Genomic DNA, 21,716 nt, shown 5'->3' on the forward strand with positions numbered 1-21,716 from the left:
GGCAACTGAAATTAACGTCACATTATCAGTACTGTTTGCCCAGTGTCGGGGCAGGCCTCATAGGCTCTTCAGTATGTCGTCGTTTTATGTCATTTCACCTTTAACTGAAACAATTTATATTCGGTTCTTGAGAAAGTGAAAAGTGACGCATTTAGAATGCAATAGTTTACTAGTGAGTGGATGAAGACAGGCTATAAATGCAGTGAGTCATATATGCTTATAATAAGAACTTGAAGCGACACTACCAGATTTAGAATGGAAAATGTATTACATGAGAACTTTCTTTTCATATAGGCCTAGACAGAAATATCGATGTTTTGCGCTTTGTAAATCTCCCGTGAAGAAAGTATGGATTTATTCGAAGGAAAGCTGTGTTATAAAAGAAAATCGTGTGTTTATTTTAGTCAGAAAAGTTTCGACTTCAGATTATTTTATAACACTTAAAGATTAAGAAATAATTTTATAAATACATATTTCAGTGTATACATATGTATGAATGAGTAGGCTTATTTTTGTTTTCTTAAATTGTAAGTAACAAAAAATGTGACATTTTTGTTAAGTGACATAGACAGCAGTATCAATGTGCCGTGTGTATTTTTATCAGTTTAACAAAATAATACGGTATAAATATTTTAACTACAACTGAAGTTATTTTCAAGTTCTATACAGCAGATGTGAATGAAATTTCGTGAGTAGAAGTGAAACAAATGGTGTGGTAAACAACTGTTTTAGGAGCACATGAACACAAAAATGGATGGTAAACGTGGTAAGCAGCACAGGACACGGGAACATGAAGAAAGTGCTAAATTTACGCCGAGTGATAGCAAGACATTATCGTCCGCTTCAGGAATGCACCTGGAGCCCGAAGAAATTAAACATTATTTCATGTCAACATTCCAAAATCCGACAAATACATTGCCAAAAATTCCGCAACAAGTGCCAAAACACAAAAGTTCGGATACTCATAAAGGCGCAACATTGGCGTCCGCGCAAGGCTGCCAACGTGCGCAGCGATTGTCCGAATCGTCCCTAACCTCGACAGACTCGGGCGCCGGCACGGGTGCGGGAAGGTGCAAGCGACCCATCAGCAGCGAGTCCAGCAGCGACCGCAGCGTCACCGAAGCAGCGCTGCCCGTCGAGGTCACAGTGTCCTCGCGCGTGGAGGTCAGGACTCGCCTGCCGGACTCTGCCGCTTCTTCGGACAAGATGGGGTGAGCGGCCAGTTAAATACATGTTACAGTGTCCGAGTATTTGAAATTCTCCTGCCAATATTTTCCCGCCTTTTATTCATTATAGTCACATGTAATCAGTGGCACACTGAAGCCCAGATACTTGATTTAATTTATTAATTCGAATTAACCGAATCTACAGATGAAGCTTCTAAATTGTTTCAAGTAAAAGTTTTTTATCTTTTAAGTCCACAAAAACTCGACAGATTTTATTTTCATTAAAATAAAATCTTAATGATAATTCTCAACATAATATTGAACTTCTACAGTAGGTATTACGTTGGATCCTAAATTGATGTGGCAGAAAACAAAGGGGTAACAAGGTGTAAGTCCCTAAGATATAGGGCAGAAGGATGCATTACAATGCATGGAAATTACATTTAGTATATCCTATGTTGTTGAAGAACAAGTACCCATATCTCGGAAGATATTATTTCTAGGATCCAGGTTTATTAGACTTCATTTCCTTGCTTTCATGAACACTACCACCTCTCAAAATATACAATGCTTTTAATACCCTATATGTAGGTCTAATATATAAAATTGCGATTATTTTAAAGTGTCACAGCAAAGGCGTAACTAGGAGCTTGGAGGCTTATGGAAAAGTTTATGTTGGTTCCACAACAACTTTTGAGTTTTACAAAGTGACACCATTACACGTCTTATAATATTTATAATTTCTTTATCACATAACAGAAATACGAATCCCTAAATAGACTACAATTTATATACAAAGAAAAGCATTCATAAATTATTTGACAAATTTTCAACAATTTCATACTTTAAAACTCGTTCCTTCTTGCCTTGAATACGACAGTTTTATATTACCAGCTCTCCAGCCAGAGACTACTTGATGGACACAGTTGCTAAACCTTTCAATCTTTCCTGACCCAAGATGCTTCTCAGATAGATTCTTACTATTTTAAGTTTTGAAAATGAATTCTACGCTCTGGCAAACGTAACAGAAATGATCAGAAACAATTAAAGCTGTGCGAACTTCCAGAAAACAAGTGAGAAGAGAGGCTACTTCATTGATAATTATTGCCATTTTTGAGACATTATTAGAGTCCGAAGGTTTAGCCCCAATCCAGTCCGCAACGTGGTAGATGGGGTAGCATTACTTTTTTTTTTTTTTTACTGCTGCGTGTGCATCAGGTTCGTACAGTCAACCCACAACATTCGTACCTCAATCGCCAGGCAACCCGATCAGTCTAATAAGATTTGTCCGTGCGTAATATCATGATTAATGAAGGCAGCGTTCTGGTAATAAATATAATGAAGGCAGTGTACTGGTACTAAACAATGTTAATGAGCATAATGTCGTACAGAGAACATACAAACAGTAAGCGGTTGCATAAGTGAACTAACATTTAAAGTATACAGGGTGTAAGGGGTATAAGTGCCATTATTTTAATTGATAATTGTTTATGTCATAAGGAAGAAAATATGTCCTCATAATTTTTTTCTAATTGCAATATTTAACTAATTATTAAAGTTTACAATATTAGGCGTTTGGCAACGTTGCTGGGATGGGGAGGAGGGAGTTTACAAGTACAGCTCAAGCTGAAATAGACATACCAGTACAAAACAGATGCTTTGTTCTAATGCAGGAGCGGATCGTTGCTTATATAAAGCGAACAGCAAATACTAACTTTCAATCTCATTAGTAGAACTTTATGGTAAATTTCCATTTTATTTAACAATATTAGCAATATTGGTCCACTTTTTATTGTACGTCTAAAAAATAAACAATAATGGTTTACTGCACAAAATCACACAAACTTTTCTTTAATGCAACATTTTAACACAGTCTAGTATATACAGTCGCGAAGCTCAATACGTAGTAAATATGCAAACATTAGGTAGTTGCTCACCACTAGGATCGCTAATATCGCCTCATTACAGGCAATGCAAAATAGTACCGTCACAGTCTATTGTTTCTAGCACCCTCAAAACTCAAGCTTCGTGACTGTATATAGTAGATTGTGATTTTAATCTCTCCCGCTTCCATAAAGCAGTGCCATTTTTAAACAAATTTCTGGTTGTGTGATTTTTGAAACGAGGTAAGAGACTCCTAGTTTCTAATAATCGTTAAGAAACCGCTACACAATTCGCCGATTAGGTAACCTTCGTTGCGGAAAACATTGACGATACATCTTCTTGCCTCATTGAATTAAGGGGACTTTCTCCATAAATTAATAACCAGAATTCGAGACTTTGGATCCGATACAATAAGTTTACTGTGCATGTACTATAGGTTGTTGTCTCGCTGCAGGTAGTGAAATGTAGAGATGTGTTGAGGTAACAACGTTGCGGTAGTATGGGGAAACACACACGTACAGTATGTACATTCTGAAAGTAAATATAAATAACACAATGACAATGTCAAGAGAATATGAAAAGCATTTATTCTCCTGTCTTTTATAAGCATTTGTGTTTAATTATACACAGTGTTAATGATGGAAATAAACACGTAGTAATTATAATTTCTTAATTTATTCTATTGGTCGTCTTTAGGAAGTGCGGTGACAGTACCGAATTGCAGTGTACTTCAAGATACATTCTCAGCGTCTCAAATGCAAATCTTTTTCGGTTATCTGCCAAACAAAGTTTGTACTGTTAAAAAGCTGCGCTTTATGTCGCATGACGTGATAGGAGCAAAACGAAAACACCTAACATCATTGCAGCCTCTAGGAGACAGTCCTTTATTCTCGAGTGACTATGTCCACTAATTTGCTGTTTATGTTACACAATGTTCCATATCCGTTATTTTTACATAAAATTGATTTCTACTTCTGTTTTACACGTTCAGTAATCGGTGTACTTGGTGTCTCATTAATTCTCTGTTAATTTGAGGGCTTCCGGCATCTCTTGCTCTGACTTTTCTAACCGTGTAATAGTTTCAGACACAGTTTGACAATGGGTATGTATGAAAACCAAATTATTCGTCAGAACCTTCAGATCCAGAGCGTTTTTCTTTATGTATTTGTTCGCATCCATTCTACATTACCCCCACCCACTGTACGCTTTACCACTATACTCAGTACGCCGTTACGTGGATTTCCCACTGAACTACTCTATTGGGTCCAAAGTCTTGAAGCCTGTTAATAACATATGATATTCCTAAACCATGAATGACATTGGAAGTTGTTTATCGAATATCTGGTACCGAACTGTCATCCGTTCGGCAGTAGACCTGTGGCCAGGGAGCTTGAACTCAGCTGACATGTACGTATGTACGTCTGTGCAGAGTACTGCCTGCTGAAAACGTTGCCACGTCTCTCACGCCAGAATATTAACAAATTTAAGCATGCAGTTTTATTTAATTTTACGAAAACGTAATAGAACACACAAAAATGTATTTAAACTAATATTAACTCTTTGCTAGATATACCTACTGATGTAATTGTGTTCGTAATTTTACTAACGATATAAGCAGTATAACGTGAATAAAATAAGAGAAGAAATATATACTTTTTTCTGGGAAGACTATCAAGTTTTGACCCTTTGTTGTATGGAAATTTTTTTATCCTGTAGACCGTCCCCGACGACTGTGAAAAGGACGGCACTTAAACTCCTTACAACCCGTATAAACGAAGAGTAATATGTTATTATATTCTCTCAATTTTCTGGAGACCAATCATTATTTTGTTCAAAGAACGTACGTACAGTGCATAGATGGAATATAAACGTAGTAATTACATTATTTACAACTTACAACTGTCTACATCTTCAATTCCATATACATTTACGTTATAATATAGGCCTACACCTCACACCATTGGATTCTTTTCAAGATTGTTTAACCTATAACCTCTTCCAATAGCGAGACTGTAGCAAAGTCCTGTTTTTCTCTATAATCCGTATTGCAGTGACTTACGATGTAGGGTATATTCTCAATGTTTCGAAGGAAAAATTTCTGCGACGTTGACTCAAACAGGGTTTGTATCGTGGAATGTAGTGTTCTACATCACAGGGCCGTCTAGGAGCATATCTAAAGTGACAAATATCACTTTCACACAAGTTAAATTGGTGCCTGTGGAACCAGTGAACATATTGTCTTATATTATAGCCGATATTGCTGCATTCCGACAATTTTATTGTTCTCGATTACCTAAGTAATAAATTCATGTTTTAGATTTGTGACAATTTGTCCGTTACGTAACCCATTAAAAACATGTGAAATATTGTTCACTTGTTTTTAGAGCTTCAGTCATTGGCAACTGTGGTGATTTTAAAATAGTGATAGTTTCAGAAATAACTAAGAAGTTTTGGTTAATCATATTAATTCGCACGGGCAAATCCTACGAGACTGACCGAATTGCCTGCAGCTTAACAGATCCTACTGCATAAGTGTTGTGAGTTGACTGTACCTATCTGATGCACGGCGCAGCAGTAAACAAACGTAATGCTGCTCCATCCACCACGTTACGTGCAATACTGGGGCTAAATCTTCGGACTATACTCATTACTATGTGCCGATCGCGTATTAAACATCTCTCACGGAATTGGCAAAGAAAAATCCTGTACATATCTGCGAATTCTTCAGCCGATCGATGTCAACTAATTTTGTTCCAGAAAACAAAAGTTTGACGTTACTTCACACGGACCATTGAAATGATATTACATTTGACTCGTAATCACATCCTACACGTAAAATAACGTATTAACTCGCAATAAATTTTCAGGATCTCTCTTAACATTTCGTCTTCTGAGAATTCGTCATAGTAACGTCGCACATTCTTATATTGAGAATGAAGAAATATAGGCTGAATTGATCAAAAATTTTCTATTATACTTGTCTCCATCTTTAGTTCTTCAAAGCACCACTGTAAAAGTTATACTGCTTTTGATAATACCATATTTTTGGACTGAAGATTATTGGACACATAGTTGATTGTCTGCAATATATTGCTTTGGAAAATCACCAAGCTAATAAAGTTAAAATTTGCATTGTATTTTTTGATTATTAATGGCTATTGCTTGGACATTAAATTTTGGTAGATGAAACTATATTTAATATTTATAATTATAAGAAGGTATTTTTGAAATAGAAATTACTTCTTTTCTTGTAATTTTAGCAGCAATAACTTGATTTTCTTCATCAGACTTCGAGCTCAACAGAAGTATATTACGAAGTGAAGAGTCTACTGTAAGAATGATGGATGTCACTTTCTTGTCGAAAATGAACCAAGACTGTCAATGCATAGCTTAAGACATATATAATGTACATAGACAGTTATATGGCATTAACACTGATAGTCATTGTACAGTAATGATCGGAAAATCACATTTAAGCTTTGAGCGCTAAGCATTTCAAACTTTCAATTGCTTCTCCTGCAAAATGTATTCCAAATAACATCCATCATTCTTGCAGTGGACTCTTCAAGTCTTTTCAATATCTGGAAATATTAATTTTAAAACCAGCGCATCTAATTCGATTAACATATCGAAAACAACGCAAAAGTTTGCTCAATAAAGTCAGAATAATCCAGATTATCTTTTACTTTCATAATTCCTTTTATAATTTCGTTTTTAATTTTTTCTGGCCTTGATATTCTTGCTGATCCTCTTAAAAGATTATCTGACCAATTAAAATAAATGCATAATAATAGTTTTATGAATGTGTAAGTTTCTATTCTTTGTTATGTTTTCACTTCACCAAACAGCATTTAAGGCACTTGTGGCTTTTCTAGCTTGGGTAATTATATTTTAAATTTCTGCTCGATTGTTTACGAATTTATCTATTGATGCCTAATTAATTGTGTCCTGTAAAATGTACTATTACTTTTCCACTTTCAAATTTCAATGGCTCTACTAATCCTCCAATACAGGTATATTTGGTTTTCTTTATATTTACAGTTTGAGATTCGTTTTCATATTCTTGTCATAATTTTCTCTTCATTGTGTATTCAATATCATTATGACCTTGTGCTAATTCGGAGTAAGAATGGCAGAAAAAAAACAGACATAGTCAGAACCACTTTATTTATTACAATTTTTAAGAATCTCTCAGGAATTCAAAATACACACTTTTGTGATGGTTCGTTTTTTAAGTTATCACTAAGAAATGAAAATAGAGTACTGAATTTCAAGATGGTAATGTGCGTTGTTACAGTAACTTAAGAAATAATAATTAATACAAATCATTACTGTTTCAGTTCTACGGTCTCCACGTGCTCCTTGCCATCGATTGGGACTAGACAACAACCAAGAAAGAAGTTAGAAGAAGTGAGTGGCTTCGTTGTTGTTACTAAACAAAATTACTTTAAACCAGTACGAAAAAAGCAGCAAAGTCAACATCCACTTCAAAGAGATTTTGGGCAGGATGAAGACGGCGTCGAAGAAAAGTGTGACAAGCAACAAATTGAACATAGTTTCCGGAAATTCAGCGATGACATGTCTTCACAAATTCACCACAGGATACAGAAAGAGAGTCAAAATAAAACACTGAAACTTTCCGAATATAACGCACAGAAGCTCTCTTCCAATTTACATACAAGTTCCACAGACATAGAAACTGCGTTAAATGATGCGATTGTATGTGCTCAACATGTAACTGATTTGCAAAACCCTTATAGTGAGAAGTTCGTAAAAATGAGTTCGGGAAAAGAGGAAAGTCAAGTTAATCGTAACTTTTTACCTAAAATAGAGCATACGCCTCAAACTATAAGCCAAAGATTAACTAGTGAAAGAAGAAGAGAAGAACGACGCGATAGTCAAAATGTTACAAAAATGCAAACAATCATTGAAGGTTCCATTGAAGAAACGTGTGCAGCATCCCAATACTCACAATTAACTTCTGAACCTAATAGAAATATAGATATCAGAGAATTCGGTAATCCTGCAGAATCATCCAAACAGGATAAAATTGATGCAATTGAAGGGTGGATTAAAATTCAAGAAAGCGAACTGTTTGCAGGAAATAAATATCAGAACAAAAAAATATCAAATTCTCCAGCAACAGAAATACTAGAACAGAACAAAAGCATGAGAATAAAGGACTTAATTAAACCATACTCATATTTATCAACACAAAATACTGAAAACCCAACAGATTGCTCGAGTGGGCACATAGATACAAATGACAAGATATACGTGTCCATTTCGCAAAGCAAATGCCATAATATTCAAGAAAGTTCAAGAAATTTCTCGCAAATTGAAAAGATTAAAGCTCCCGGGAGAACAAAGCGTAGTCATCAGATTTTGGAACCATTGATACGCACTTCGGAGGAAATAAGACCTAGCCAATGTAGTTCAAGAACCACCGACACGGAGTCACTTATTTCTCAAGCCCATAGAATGAGTAACCAAATTAAATTAAAAGATATTTCAACAGAAGTCTCAAATAGCCAAAGTGAAATTAATTTACAAGAAACAATAGCTCCGGTGGCTTCAAATATAACACAACAGCAAAATCCTTACTCTCAAGCGAACAAATTACCAAACGATAAATATGAAGAGTTTTCAGTCGAGCCCCCATGTGAAGCTGTAAGAGTCGTCAATCAGCAGTACCAGAATTCATTTAATTTCACACCCAGACCACAGTTCAAAAAGCAGGTATCTAAAACTCAGAAGGAAACACTCGAGCAAATCGAGTCCATGATCGAACCCAAAATTGAGACTGAAATAGATCCTACATCCTCGAGAACCAGATTCCAGAGTCTCATGCCAGATATAGTGCAAGTGAAATTGGGGATAGAGAACCAGTCTAAGTTGCTTGAGAAGCTGGACTTAATGATGAAGCAAAGTGAAATTACCGACAACAGTAAGCAACAACAGAGAAATCCAAAGTCTACATTGCTTTCAAGCTCGGAAGCATTAGCGAATGTACGAAGATCAGAGTCAGGTGACTCCAAAATGAGTCTAAATAAGCAGTTTAATTTTCCATCAAGCGTTTTCAAATCAGGAAATTTACCCGATTCTAAACAATTTCCAAGTTCTCAACATCAGTGCAGTGTGAGTGCTCAAAGTTGTTACAAACAGATGAGTGGAGGAATGGTTATGGAGTCACCGCAGCTTTTTGAGGAAATTGGCCAAGCAGTAGGTGAGTGTATTTTATGGTTTTGAATAATTCCTTGATTGTCGACTTATTATTATTTTTTCGAAAAATTATTTTGTACATTTCATAGTGTGAAAGGGCGCACGGTAGCATCGTGGTTAAGGCTTAACACTGAGCCGGAATGTTGCGGGCTCGATTCCCGATCAGGTAATCGGCTTTCTTCATTTATCTCATTCTTCTGGCCGCACTACGGCCCTGGGAGTCACTCAGCATTCAACAGTAATCAGTAGAGCCTACCAGGAGTATTTACTTGGCGGTAAATTCGGTGGGCATGTACGACTGACAACAAAGCTGACATTAATTAAGATTTTCTGTATAGGTGGGAGACTTAATCCGCTATTCTGTGGGCCTTCAGGCCTGTACTTTTTTATACAGCGTGAAAAAGCATTGAGTGCCTTTACTGTAAGATTTAGAAAAAATGATGTTTACACAGCGTAGAAGTAACATAGCTGTGCACATTTTAACAATTTATTTCTTGAATGGCGTACAACAAAAAATTCTAAGTCATATTATTCCCAAATGAATAGTTTTCTCAGAAAAATAATTTTCCCTTAAAGGTTAACACAATTTTACTCGATAAGTACTATCCGTACAATTCAAATTTTTGCTCTTTTCATTAGAGGAATAGAAATGGACGGTTTTCTTGCAAATTAAATAAAATTATTAACACGTATCGTTATTTCCTGCCATTAGGAAATCTGGCATTCTTACTGCAGTAATTAAAGGGAAAGAACGCTGCTCTTCAGGCCGAGCGCGTGTATGTATTAGTAGGTGAGCCAGCGATGCGCTGTTGCCAAGCTACGCAGATTATCAGTCCAGTTTCCTAATTAATCAAGCACTTAATTACAAAACGATTTTTTTATATTTTAGTGTAGTCTATAATTGTCACCTTTAAACTGCACAGTTACATCACCTGCACCCTCTATGCTTATGTCTATTTTTGCATTTGATTTCAGAAACCAAATTATCAATCCTTTAATTTCTCTTTTGTACCAGCAAATTCATTTAGGAGGAACTCTATTACAGAAATTACGACACGCAATTGTTATAGGTTGATGTTCAGTGATAAATTTAGTTAATCTCTAAAGCTACCTGCTTCTAGGACGTACAGTCTCAGAAAAAGGTTTCGTCGCACAGATACTTCATAAGTTTCTGAAAGGAGGCAGTGCGCATGATCAGACATACAACGAAACAAAACTAATTTTATTACCTCAACTAGTCCTTCTCTTGTGAACCAGGTCGCTCGTTCTCTGATCATGCGCACTGCCTCCTTTCTAGAACTTACAAAGTATCTGTGCGACAAAACATTTTTCTAAGACCTTACATTCTTCAGAGGATGGGGTTGAGTATGGCTTACGTACAGTGCATGTGGAGGGAGCTAGAAGTAAGATGCAGAACGTAAAGAAGCGAATGTTGTCATAGAAATATGTGATAACATATAGAAATGTGGACGTTTTAAAAACCGTGGATAATAAGCAAGCCCATTGCATAAAACAAGAATAGACATTTAACGCGTTTCGAAAAAATCAGACTATCATATTATGAATAACATTTACTAATTAGGATGTCCCGGGTTCAATCCCTGGCGGTGGTGAAATTTTTCTCGTTGCCAAAACTTCCAGAACGGCCGAGGGTACAGGGTCCATTCAAACTCTTACCAAATTGAATACCGGTTATTTCCTGGGATGAAAGACTGTCGGAACCTAGTTTAGACCACACTACCTCATTCTAGTGTCGAGGTCATCAAATCATGGAACTCTTATCTCCATGTTCCCCATGCTCCTTTCTGTTGCCTTTCGGCATTTGTACTAAGTACATCGTGATTTATCATTCAATACATACAAGAATTAATTTTTAAATATGCACCCGAATTTGAGACGCATTTTCGTTCTCTGGTTTACACACAAAATGCATTCCTGAGATATGTAACTCCATTTATAAACACTAAAGTTTATGGGAATATACTATGAATTTTGTAATTTTCTTTCCTACTATGCCAATTTTAATGAGGTTTTAAGCACACGTTTAAAGTATGTATATTGAGAAGTAAGACTACCAAGTTTCGAGTTTCTATGGTGAAACGTTTAGAACAGTCATGTCAATTGATGCCCATAGAAGCAAGCGCGCGCTTTAGAGCCCAGGAGAGCCTGAGCGCTTGACAGCGGAAAGGAAAGAGACATACGAAAGAGGTAGTATATGCCACTTGGTCGAGCTATATTCAGGGATGGCCAGCACCGATTCAATGGATAAAGGGAAGAGAACTTATTAAAACTGTATCCATGTTAATTTTTAGATTTGTCTGAGAAGTATAAGTGCATTATAAGAATGTAAGTTTTAATTTTAATGTTCATTTTTCACAAGTTCGATTTTTTTTATTCAAAAGAAATATTTTCTCAACTTTTTTATAATAATAATAATAATAATAATAATAATATTCCGTGGCGCTACAGTCCGTGAAGGGCCTAGACCGACCAGCCGACTGCTGGCCTCACGCCCACATGCCGAAGCAGAGATGGACGGTCATCCAACCTTAATGGAGGTATCGCGTGGTTAGCACGATGATCCCTTCAGCCGTTCAACTTTTTTTATAGAAGAGTGAAATTTTCGGATATAGGCTTATTTATTTAGTAGTCTTACAGAATGTTTTCGTAAATCTAATATACCGTAAATACGTATTACTGAAGATAGTGTATTAAAAATTTTGAAAATATTCGCATGGAAATTGTTTGTAAGGAAATGAATTAACAAAGCAACTACTTATACATAATAAGCAAAAAATACGTGCCCATGTTTTGTAGAAATGTCAGCTCTATAGTTTTAGCACATTTCGAGAAAATAATTTAATATTCTGATGACATGAAGTTGCTCACCAATATCACCTTGAAAGCATAATGCGATAAGGGTTTTGTTATGGAATATTAGTTACACTTAACATATACAACACCTAGGTAACTTTACTTTGTACTGTAATATGGTTTTGATTGGTTTATTGATTACTTTTATAAGGCTAAAGGTATCATCAATAATTCCAACTTATCATGTCATACTCAATCTCTTTTTTTTTGGAATATCACTTTCTTTATGAATGATGTGTTTCATTCATTTAGTACAGTATAGTTGTACTATTATGGAACTTACTGTATGTGAATATTCCTTCTTAACTCTTTATTATGTTATTAACATTTAAACCACAACTGCAATATTAAGAAATTGGTATTAGTACTTTTGTTTTACAGACAATATAGATAATATCAAACAGAAAGAAGCCATATAAAAATAACGACATAAAATATCACGTTCCGTCTGAAGTTTGTGCACCATTGTTTTCTTAATCCAACAGGCTGCTTATTCATATACACAACCCTTCCCCTTTCCATACTTAACGCTTGATACTTGCGCACGACATCAAGGTCAGAAAAATGCGCTTGCTTTGACATCACTGGTTTAGAAAAATTACTTTTTTTTTTAATTTTGTAAAGAATATTAACTGACATTTATATGCTCTGGAAATGTAAAGTAAGGTCAGGTAAATAGTTCTAGTTATTAACTTTTCCAAATACCAAGTTGCATTATTGTATAAATAGTTAATTTTCAATTTTTATATTTTTAATTGTACTTAAATTTGGAAATTAAAAAATAGTAAATCTGATATTATTTAAATTGGACAAAACTGACACCAGCAGTCATTGACATACATAAGACAGGTAATCTGTGAACTTTTGACGAAAATTGGGTGATATTTGCTTTAAAAATCAGGGGTCAAACTTATGTTTTAAAAAAGTGTGGATAATTGAGTTCAAATTTTCTACTACATCTGTGCATGAAAGTAGCAGGCATTTATGAAATCTCATTTTTAACACATTTACAACTCGAATTCGATTGAATCCTTTCGTACATCTACAGAATACATAACAAAGACACGAAATCTAAAATAAAAATGCCCAAAAATCAATTTTTAAAACCAGAGTATCCCCTTAAGTAATTAATTCTCCACACAACTAGGTGGGTACACGGTGGAAGTGAAATAACCCTACAGATTGAAAGGAACAAACATATACACATATACATAAAAACAGACACACATATACACAGACACAAATATATACACATATACAAAAAAACACACACACAAACACACAGACACACGCATACACACAGACACAAATATATACACGTATACAAAAAAAACACACACACAAACACAAAGAGACACGCATATAAACACAGACAGAAACATAAGGACACAGACACACATTGTTGTTGTTGTTTAGTCAACTGTCCGAAGACAAATCTGAACCTCACAAGTGATACCAAGAAGGCACCACTTATGAGGCAACTAGGCCAGGAGATAATGGGATAGGGTGGCCAGTTCCTTTCCCCCTCCATTGCATACATCGCTGACTACTACATATTACATTAGTCAGATTTCAGATGCATACAAAAAATTTATTGTTCTTCCTCTGACATGTCGTCAAGTGAGATGCACTGCCTGATAAATATAGTCTACATATCAGCCAGAACCTCAATCAGAGGACACACACACATTGAATGATAATTTTGTTTGAAAAATAATTGTTATAATTCGCTATATAATATATAAACATTAGTAAACGAAGGTTGATGAAATTCTATAAGCAACTAGTGGGATGTGCATTATTATTGCTCTTTTGAAATAAAAGAACAAGAGAACTTTGCTAACGCCTCGTTCTTCAAAAATCACTCGAGCGATAATCATGTATTTATCTCACTAGTTGCATAAACAACTGTTATCACTTCATGCTTCTATCAGGCCTTTGGTCTAAGACTCATTTTTAATGGTTATGGTGATTGTAATATTGCGGTCCAACTGGAACCCGCAAAGCGTTCCTGAGTTAATGAGGAGTATAAGAAATCATGTCCTTGGACCTGTATCTTCCTCTATGGTATTTTGTGTATTAATGAGCACCCTTTTCACCCCCTTAGTGCTTTGAACTTTGAAACTAGCCTGAAGTGTGAAATCTGACGCACCACTTCAGCCGTGTGTCTGGAAGGAGAAGAGTGCATTACAACCAACTGTAAAAAAGCGGACAGCATAGGGGTTGTTTAACTCTGCGCGCACAAAAAGCACAACTACTGGCGGAGTAACAGGCGGCCGACTTCGTGGACGTGGACGTCTTGTTCGATTGTGCGTGCAGACGTTTGTGTCTCATTAAGCTTCGCGGCGCGGCGGCTCTCAACGCTTTTCTCTCTTTGATACGCGATGTCAGCCGTGCTGTGCACGCATGTAAGACCTAGACGCGAAAACCGCGCAACCATCACGGTCACGAGTTCGAAACCCATTTGCGACCTTAGAATAATGTGATGTTTTCTACAGCTACGGAAATAAAATTTGGAGCTCCCTTATTGTAGAAGTTTCACTTACAAAACACTGCACATGTGCAGAAAACAAGAGCTTACTCAAAATTTTAAGAGGGGATATACAGGTTTGAGCAATAAAAAATTAGGGAAATTCAATATTTTGTTTCTCTCAACTAGTGACTCTTTCACCTTGCAATTTATCCTCAGTATTCACTGCTTCTACAATTATAGATTATTTTCAGATTTATTAATGGTTTACTTTGCGGTGGTTAAGTGGCCAGACCTCTGACCTGTCACGCAGGCGGCCCGAGTTCGAGTCCCGGTCAGGTCTGGGACTTTTCATTGAAAAATCCATAGTGACACTTGTGGCGGACAAGGTGGCAGTTGGGTTTTTTCTCGGGGTTCTCCCGTTTTCCCCATATTAGGCATTTATATCATTCCGTCACCATTTCTCCATTTCGTCATCATTCCATGGCATTCCCCGATCGCCGGCTGGCGACGCACGGAGGGGCTGGCCTAGGGACGAGGGGGTTGCCTGCTCGACACCTGGGTACACAGCGAACCTTAGTGTAGTCAGCCGGTGTAAGTTTGGGAATGCACCTAGCTTGAGGGTTAGCGGAATAGACCGTAACAGATCGCAGTGCTGGGCCATAGTGCCCCCTCCCGTAAATTCAATTCAATTAAAAAAATACTAGAAGTTTCACCATTATGAGTAATTATCATAACAAAGAAAGTGGCCGTTTTTGTTCACTGACGTGCCGTTTTTATGATAATATCCACAAATATGAATATTTCTAAGTCATTCTTTCTTCTATCAATTCCTGAATGTCAAATGAATAATATGAACTACAACCTTTGAAACTTCTACAACAAAATTATTTTTTTAAATTTCTTTTGAGAAGTTAAATTCTTAATGTTTTAGGTGAAAAACTATAAATGTTACAGTAATAATTGTAGTTCATATTGTTCACAAGTATGAAGGACAGTTGTATGCAAAATTTTACTGAGGTATCTTAAAAACTTACCGAGTTATCATAAAAACGGTTTTGAAAAATACAAGTTACGGGAAATGAGCGTTAAATATACCTTATATGTGGAGAGCTAAATAAGCGCACGCTCGCACGTTTATGGTCTTATCTACCAAAATATTGTATATATCGTAAAAATTCCTTCACTGACAATTTTTATATAAAAAATAACTTAAAAAATGACTTTTTTTACACTCAAATCTGTATATCCTCCCTTAATTCCGTATCTATACATTATGGCTCAGAATAAAATGCACCAAAACTAAAGAACACGACATTAAATTTAATTGAGAGAAATATCAACCAGTAATGTATACATGTTTTAAAAATTGTCCATTATTCCTTACCAGGTTTCGTAACGCTCCTGAAGATTACTGAATATCCAGACAATGGAAAGAAAATCTTTATTTTGATAGACAATTTTCAAGAGTACGAATAGGCCTACAATACAGACGAATTTGATTTAAATTACGTGCTTGCAGACGGTGACAAACCTTTATGAGGTACGCAAACGATCCCAATTCAATTCGCTCAACTCACGTTGCCTTCAGATTTCCTCTCTTGTGTACCCGTCGCTGACGGTTCTTAAGAGACTGTAATTTTTTAAAACACCTTATCGATATGTGCTATAGCTTGATCTATTTTTCTTCTTCCACTTCTTTCTTTACGTTGACACAGTTCGCTTGAATTGTAATATTGTATTCTTTGATGATTGATCATTATAAAAGTCCTCTTGTTGAAGTTCGCATAGAGCTTTCACACTAGTTCTGACACCTCGATCATCTGTGTAGAGACGAAAATAATGTTCTACGAGAATTTTTTTCTATAATACTAAGCACCATTTTGGCTATGTCTGTCACAACTTTCTTCAGCGACAAATGAAGTAATACAATGGCGCCAATAATTTTTCTTTATTGAAAAGTAAATCCAACGTAAGCAAACTTAGATATACCTACTTAATTTTGGGCCGTATTATACATTCGTTACCGAGGGTACTCCTTTCTTCACTCTACATCAATGAGGTCCAAACATATGTACAGTAATGGCAAAAAAAAAAAAACCGGACCGACCCTTGTAGCTGATTTCAGAGCCTTGTTCAATCCAGAGCACGATAGACTGGTAACTAAGACTTTCGTGGTTCGAATCCTGCCTGGGAAGGAAACTTTATTTTGTTCGTTATTCAAATTTATTCCCAATACTTTTCGATTGCTGGTAAAATTTATGTTCTGAGAATAATAAGTTAATTAATTAGTAAAATATCGCTGCCATCGAAAAGTATTGGGAATAAATTCGAATATGAAAAAAAAAAGTTTCCTTCCCAGGCAGGATTCGAACCACGAAAGTCTTAGTTACCAGTCTATCGTGCTCTGGAGTGAACAAGGCTCTGAAATCAGCTACAAGGGTCGGTCCGGTTTTTTTGCCACTACTGTACATCTAGGTAATATTTACAATAATTGCTAAGTGAATTAAAGTTTGTACGGCTAACTTTATAACAACATCACTAATCACATCACCCGAAAGACAACCTTCTTAGTAAGAGGAGAGACGGATAAAATATTGGTCCTTTTCAGTCAAAAATAGCATTTTCATTTTTTTGTGATAAGTGAATCAGCAATCTCTTATTTTTATGTTGAACAAATTTCAGTGCTCTCTGAGGCTTGGAAGCATAAAAATTAAGCCATATTTAAATGGCTACAACCTTGAATTTGAATGCCATGCAAATTTTACAAGCCGTTTTCCCACATATTTTTCAGCGAATTTTGTCATGTCCAAAGTGTAAAAGCTCTTACAATTTTGACGCTAGGAATATGAAATTTTTACTGCATGTCATACATCTGTGGTTAACGAAACACAATACAATTTTCTTTAGAACTAATACTTGAGAAATTAAAAAAATAAAACATATATAGTGGACACAAAAAATATATATTTTTAAGTTGCATATTTATGTTTCAATTTTCTATTTGTTTATGAATATGAATGTAAAATTATGGATGCTTAGTTATTTTATAACCATATCAGACTTTTCTTGAAAAGAATTATGCACGAAACATAAATTTTGTAATAGGAGACAGATTTTGCATATATACATTTTTAATTTGAATAACTCGAAAACCATTATTCTTATCACAGTGAAAATTATATGCAAGAATAGACTCTACTTGTAGGAAATGGATGAAGTGTACAAAATATAGAGACTGCGCACATCGCAGCTACAGAAACCACTCTACCTCTCGTGTAGTTCGGATTTGTGCGAGGAGGGCCTCGCACCTCGCATGTTCAGAAAAATCAAGGCTTAAATAACAGTACAATTATTTTGTTTCTCTTTTCCACTATCAAAAAAGGGTGCTAGGATAAAAAATAGTAGTAGAGGTAGCATTTTTAGTTAACTAATGATGTTTTCAACTGCAAAGTTTATTCGGCATTAAATTCAACGTGGCGAGAAATGAACGAACGAAAAAGAAAATCGTAGAAACCTCTATCCAGGACAGAATTCCCTCAAATGCCACAAATATACGACAGAGGCCTCCCAGCTCTACTTCCCTTCCGGAGGAAGCTATGTTAAAAATTATGTCGCCTTTTGAAATCCATAGCCTTCAACCGCGAATCTGGAAAATAGTCGATGTGTTAAGCACTAGTTATAATGCAACATGAATGTATTATACGAATATGTCACTGGAATCCAGTCCAGACACTTGTGGTTTAGTTCACATTGATTATGATTATGATGGTGAAAATATCTCGAATAAATTATTAGAATCCAATATGCGTTAGGGTTGTCAATACTCAATTATGTCATTCGTTATTTCGTGAAACCTGCCTGCGAGTAAGGGGAAGAAGAAAATGAACTGCGAAGCTTTTATCCCTTGGCACACTTCCACTTGTAACTAGCTAACTTATTTACCCCTAACATTTGATTCTTACTGTAAGCTACGGCACACGCATGCATTTGGTTTCACGAGATAATGAACAGCCTATATTATCGGTTCGAAATTGGTAGTCTGTACTTGAAAGTCTGGTGCATTATTCTTTCGAAACTAGTCTTACATTATTTTAGTTCACCCATTAAGATTCGAATAAGCGAAATGTAATGATTTACATTTTGTTTCAAAACAATCTTGATAAAACAAATACGCATGGATTACTAAATTAAAATAATAAAAGAGAGTTTTTTAACGCTCTTGCACATAGATGTCCAATTGTAGTTAGTACAAGGTAATCCCTGGCGTAAGCAACCAGCAGCGCATATTCTTTAAGATCGTTTTTCCAATTTTAAATGGAAAGTTACTGACCTTAGCAGAGCATGCTTGACGTAAGGATATGCGCTGCGGGTTGTTTACTCCAGGGGTTACCTCGTACGTGTTACAATTGTACATCTATGGTCTAACTGCTACCAAGCGAACATTCTGATGGGACATAAAAAATATTTTTTTTTCTTCCACCGTGTTAATAATGTCAAAAGAAGTGCTTATACAAATTTTGGCCATTCGACCGCAATTAAAAGGACCGTAAAATAAGTTCTCCAGGGGCCATTATCAGAAAGAAAACACAGTTTAATTGGAAAAATTTATTCGGACAGACACAGCAATTGTTGAGCTATTTTTCAATATATTCCCCACAGGAATTGAGACATTTTTGTCATATCATGTGATTGACAGAAAGGTGCAGACGGCTGTCAAATGCTGGTTCCGATCCTAGACGGCTGACTACGGCACAAGGATACAAAAATCGATTCCATTGTATGACAAATAACTCAACTGCAGTGGGGGATATGTTGAAAAATAGCGCAATAATTGCTGTATGTGTTTCAATAAATCTTTCCATGCAATTGTGCCTTTTTTTCTGTAAACTGCCCCAGGGAAAATCACTCTCTGGACGGCCTCGTAATTGCTGTCGATTGGCCAAAATTTGTATAAGTACTTCTTTTGACATTATTAACATGGTGGAAGAAAAACAAGTTTTAACTTTTTTTATCTGAACCATCAGAATGTTTGCTTGTAAGAGGAAGTAGTACTAGGGGTATTTCCTTCGGGTCAAGGGCTGCCAGCACGCAGTACTTACATCCCTACTGCTACTCACTGCAATTGTCTCATGAAGTGGAAACCTTAATATCCCACCACTGTAAGGAATATTCGAGATCTATAATGGTGTACTATGCTCTAGTTTTATTCATATTGATAGGATAAAAACTGCATTTTTTGAAGTATTTTTTTTTTTAATTCTGTAACACACTTTCATTAATTTATTCGTCTATAATTATTTATCTAATTATACCACAATTTCTACTTGAAATTGTTATTTTTAGTTGGTTATTTTACGACGCTGTATCAACATTTTAGGTTATTTAGCGTCTGAATGAGATGAAGGTGATAATGCCGGTGAAATGAGTCCGTAGTCCAGCACCGAAAGTTACCCAGCATTTGCTGATATTGGGTTGATGGAAAACCCCGGAAAAAACGTCAACCAGGTAATTTGTTCCGAACGGAAATCGAACCAGGGCCACCTGGTTTCTCGGCCAGACGCGCTAACCGTTACTCCACAGGTGTGGACTACTTGAAATTAAACATTAACAGTTTAGTTGTGGCATTGCTGACATGAAAGAGTGTGTACATATGAAGTCATTTCGGAGTATATTTAGCTATGACAAAAATACACGCCTAGAGAGTATAGAGTCATAGCGTTCGATCTGTAAGTTGCAGTTAATACAGAGGGTTTTGAACGAATTGTAACATACAATGGCTTAGATGACTGAATGGCAGTTGTGAAAATATTCCTTAATGAAATTTGTATGTCATTCGGGACTCAGTTATTCAAAGACGTTTAACAATGGATGTAAGGGACATAAAAAAGTGTCGTATGCCAGAGAAACATAGTTATAACTGCAGACTGCGAGCAGTGGCTCACGATAACCACCTCCCACGATCTTCTTTACGAAAGCTTGCGAGAGAAAGTGGTCTTAGTGCCACACGCTCACCAGCATCTTTTTCGCACTATGCATGCCAGAGATGTTACAGTAGCATAATATGTGCAGACTCGGGATTTAAACAGTGTAGATTCCGTATGATTATAGCTTTCATACGCATTTAGACTACTATATATGAGTTCAAACTATCCTACACACTGACATGTAGGAGATATTGTCTATAATCCAGATGTCCATTGTGTTTCATTTACATCTACTATATGTCATAGACATATTTTGAAAGGAAGTGCAGTCTTTGTGGAGCTCTAACCTACTTCTTAAGAAGTTCTCTTAACTTAATTTTAGATGTACACAAAAGGAGATTCCCATGACGTGGGGTCAGCACGACGCCGAGCTTACGTTTAAGAAAACAAAGGACTTCACATTAACAGAGAACGGACATCCATGCAGTAGTTGGGATTGAAACCCATGGTCGTAGCCTTAACATTTTTGGAAATATTCAACATTTTTTCCCTCCGTTATTGTACAATAATGAAAATTGTTATGAGTAAAACACTGTCCTTCTGCTATATGAAAACAATATTTTTACGATTTAATTTTTTTTTTTCAAAATTCAAAACGGTGGCAGTTCACTATGTAGTGATGAAGCGTTTCCCTCATAACTCATAAACTTGTTAACTTTTTATGTTCCCTCTCTTTTATTTTATTGCTGAAACTCATGTTTACAATATCATCATCTTTCAACTACATTCCTTATTAAATAATATTTTTTTTATTTTGTGTTGTATTTGACCATTTTGAAATGCATTTATTTTTTTATCAGACAATCTATCAAAAGTAGAGAAGTGATTTTGGATCACATTGTAGATATGACACGCATAAATACACACAAAAATTTCATCACAGAGTGTTGGACAGTTTTTTACTTATGGGGAAACGCTTCATGACTGCACAGTGAACTGCCAGCATTATGAATGTTGAAAAAAAAATTGTTTAAATCATAAAAATATTATCATATAGCAGAAGGACAGTGCTTTACACATACTAATTTTCATTATTGTGCAAGATACAGTAATGGAGGAAAAGAATGTTGAATATTTCCAAAATTTTAATGGTGTAAGCTGTACCTAACCCCT

At 35.8% G+C, this 21,716-nt stretch overlaps 1 protein-coding gene across 1 annotated transcript in view; it reads left to right on the forward strand.

Moving 5' to 3' along the window:
• Positions 1–47: 47 nt before the first annotated feature.
• The window catches only part of LOC138707801 (uncharacterized), a 180,264-nt gene continuing 158,595 nt past the window's right edge, over positions 48–21,716 (forward strand). The window contains exons 1-2 of the mRNA XM_069837731.1: positions 48–1,211; positions 7,391–9,276. Of these exons, the coding sequence (XP_069693832.1) occupies positions 739–1,211; positions 7,391–9,276 (2,359 nt within the window). The 5' untranslated portion in view covers positions 48–738. The remainder of the gene's footprint in view (positions 1,212–7,390; positions 9,277–21,716) is intronic.

Source organism: Periplaneta americana, chromosome 10 (genome assembly GCF_040183065.1).
Source record: "Periplaneta americana isolate PAMFEO1 chromosome 10, P.americana_PAMFEO1_priV1, whole genome shotgun sequence".
NCBI lineage: Eukaryota > Metazoa > Arthropoda > Insecta > Blattodea > Blattidae > Periplaneta > Periplaneta americana.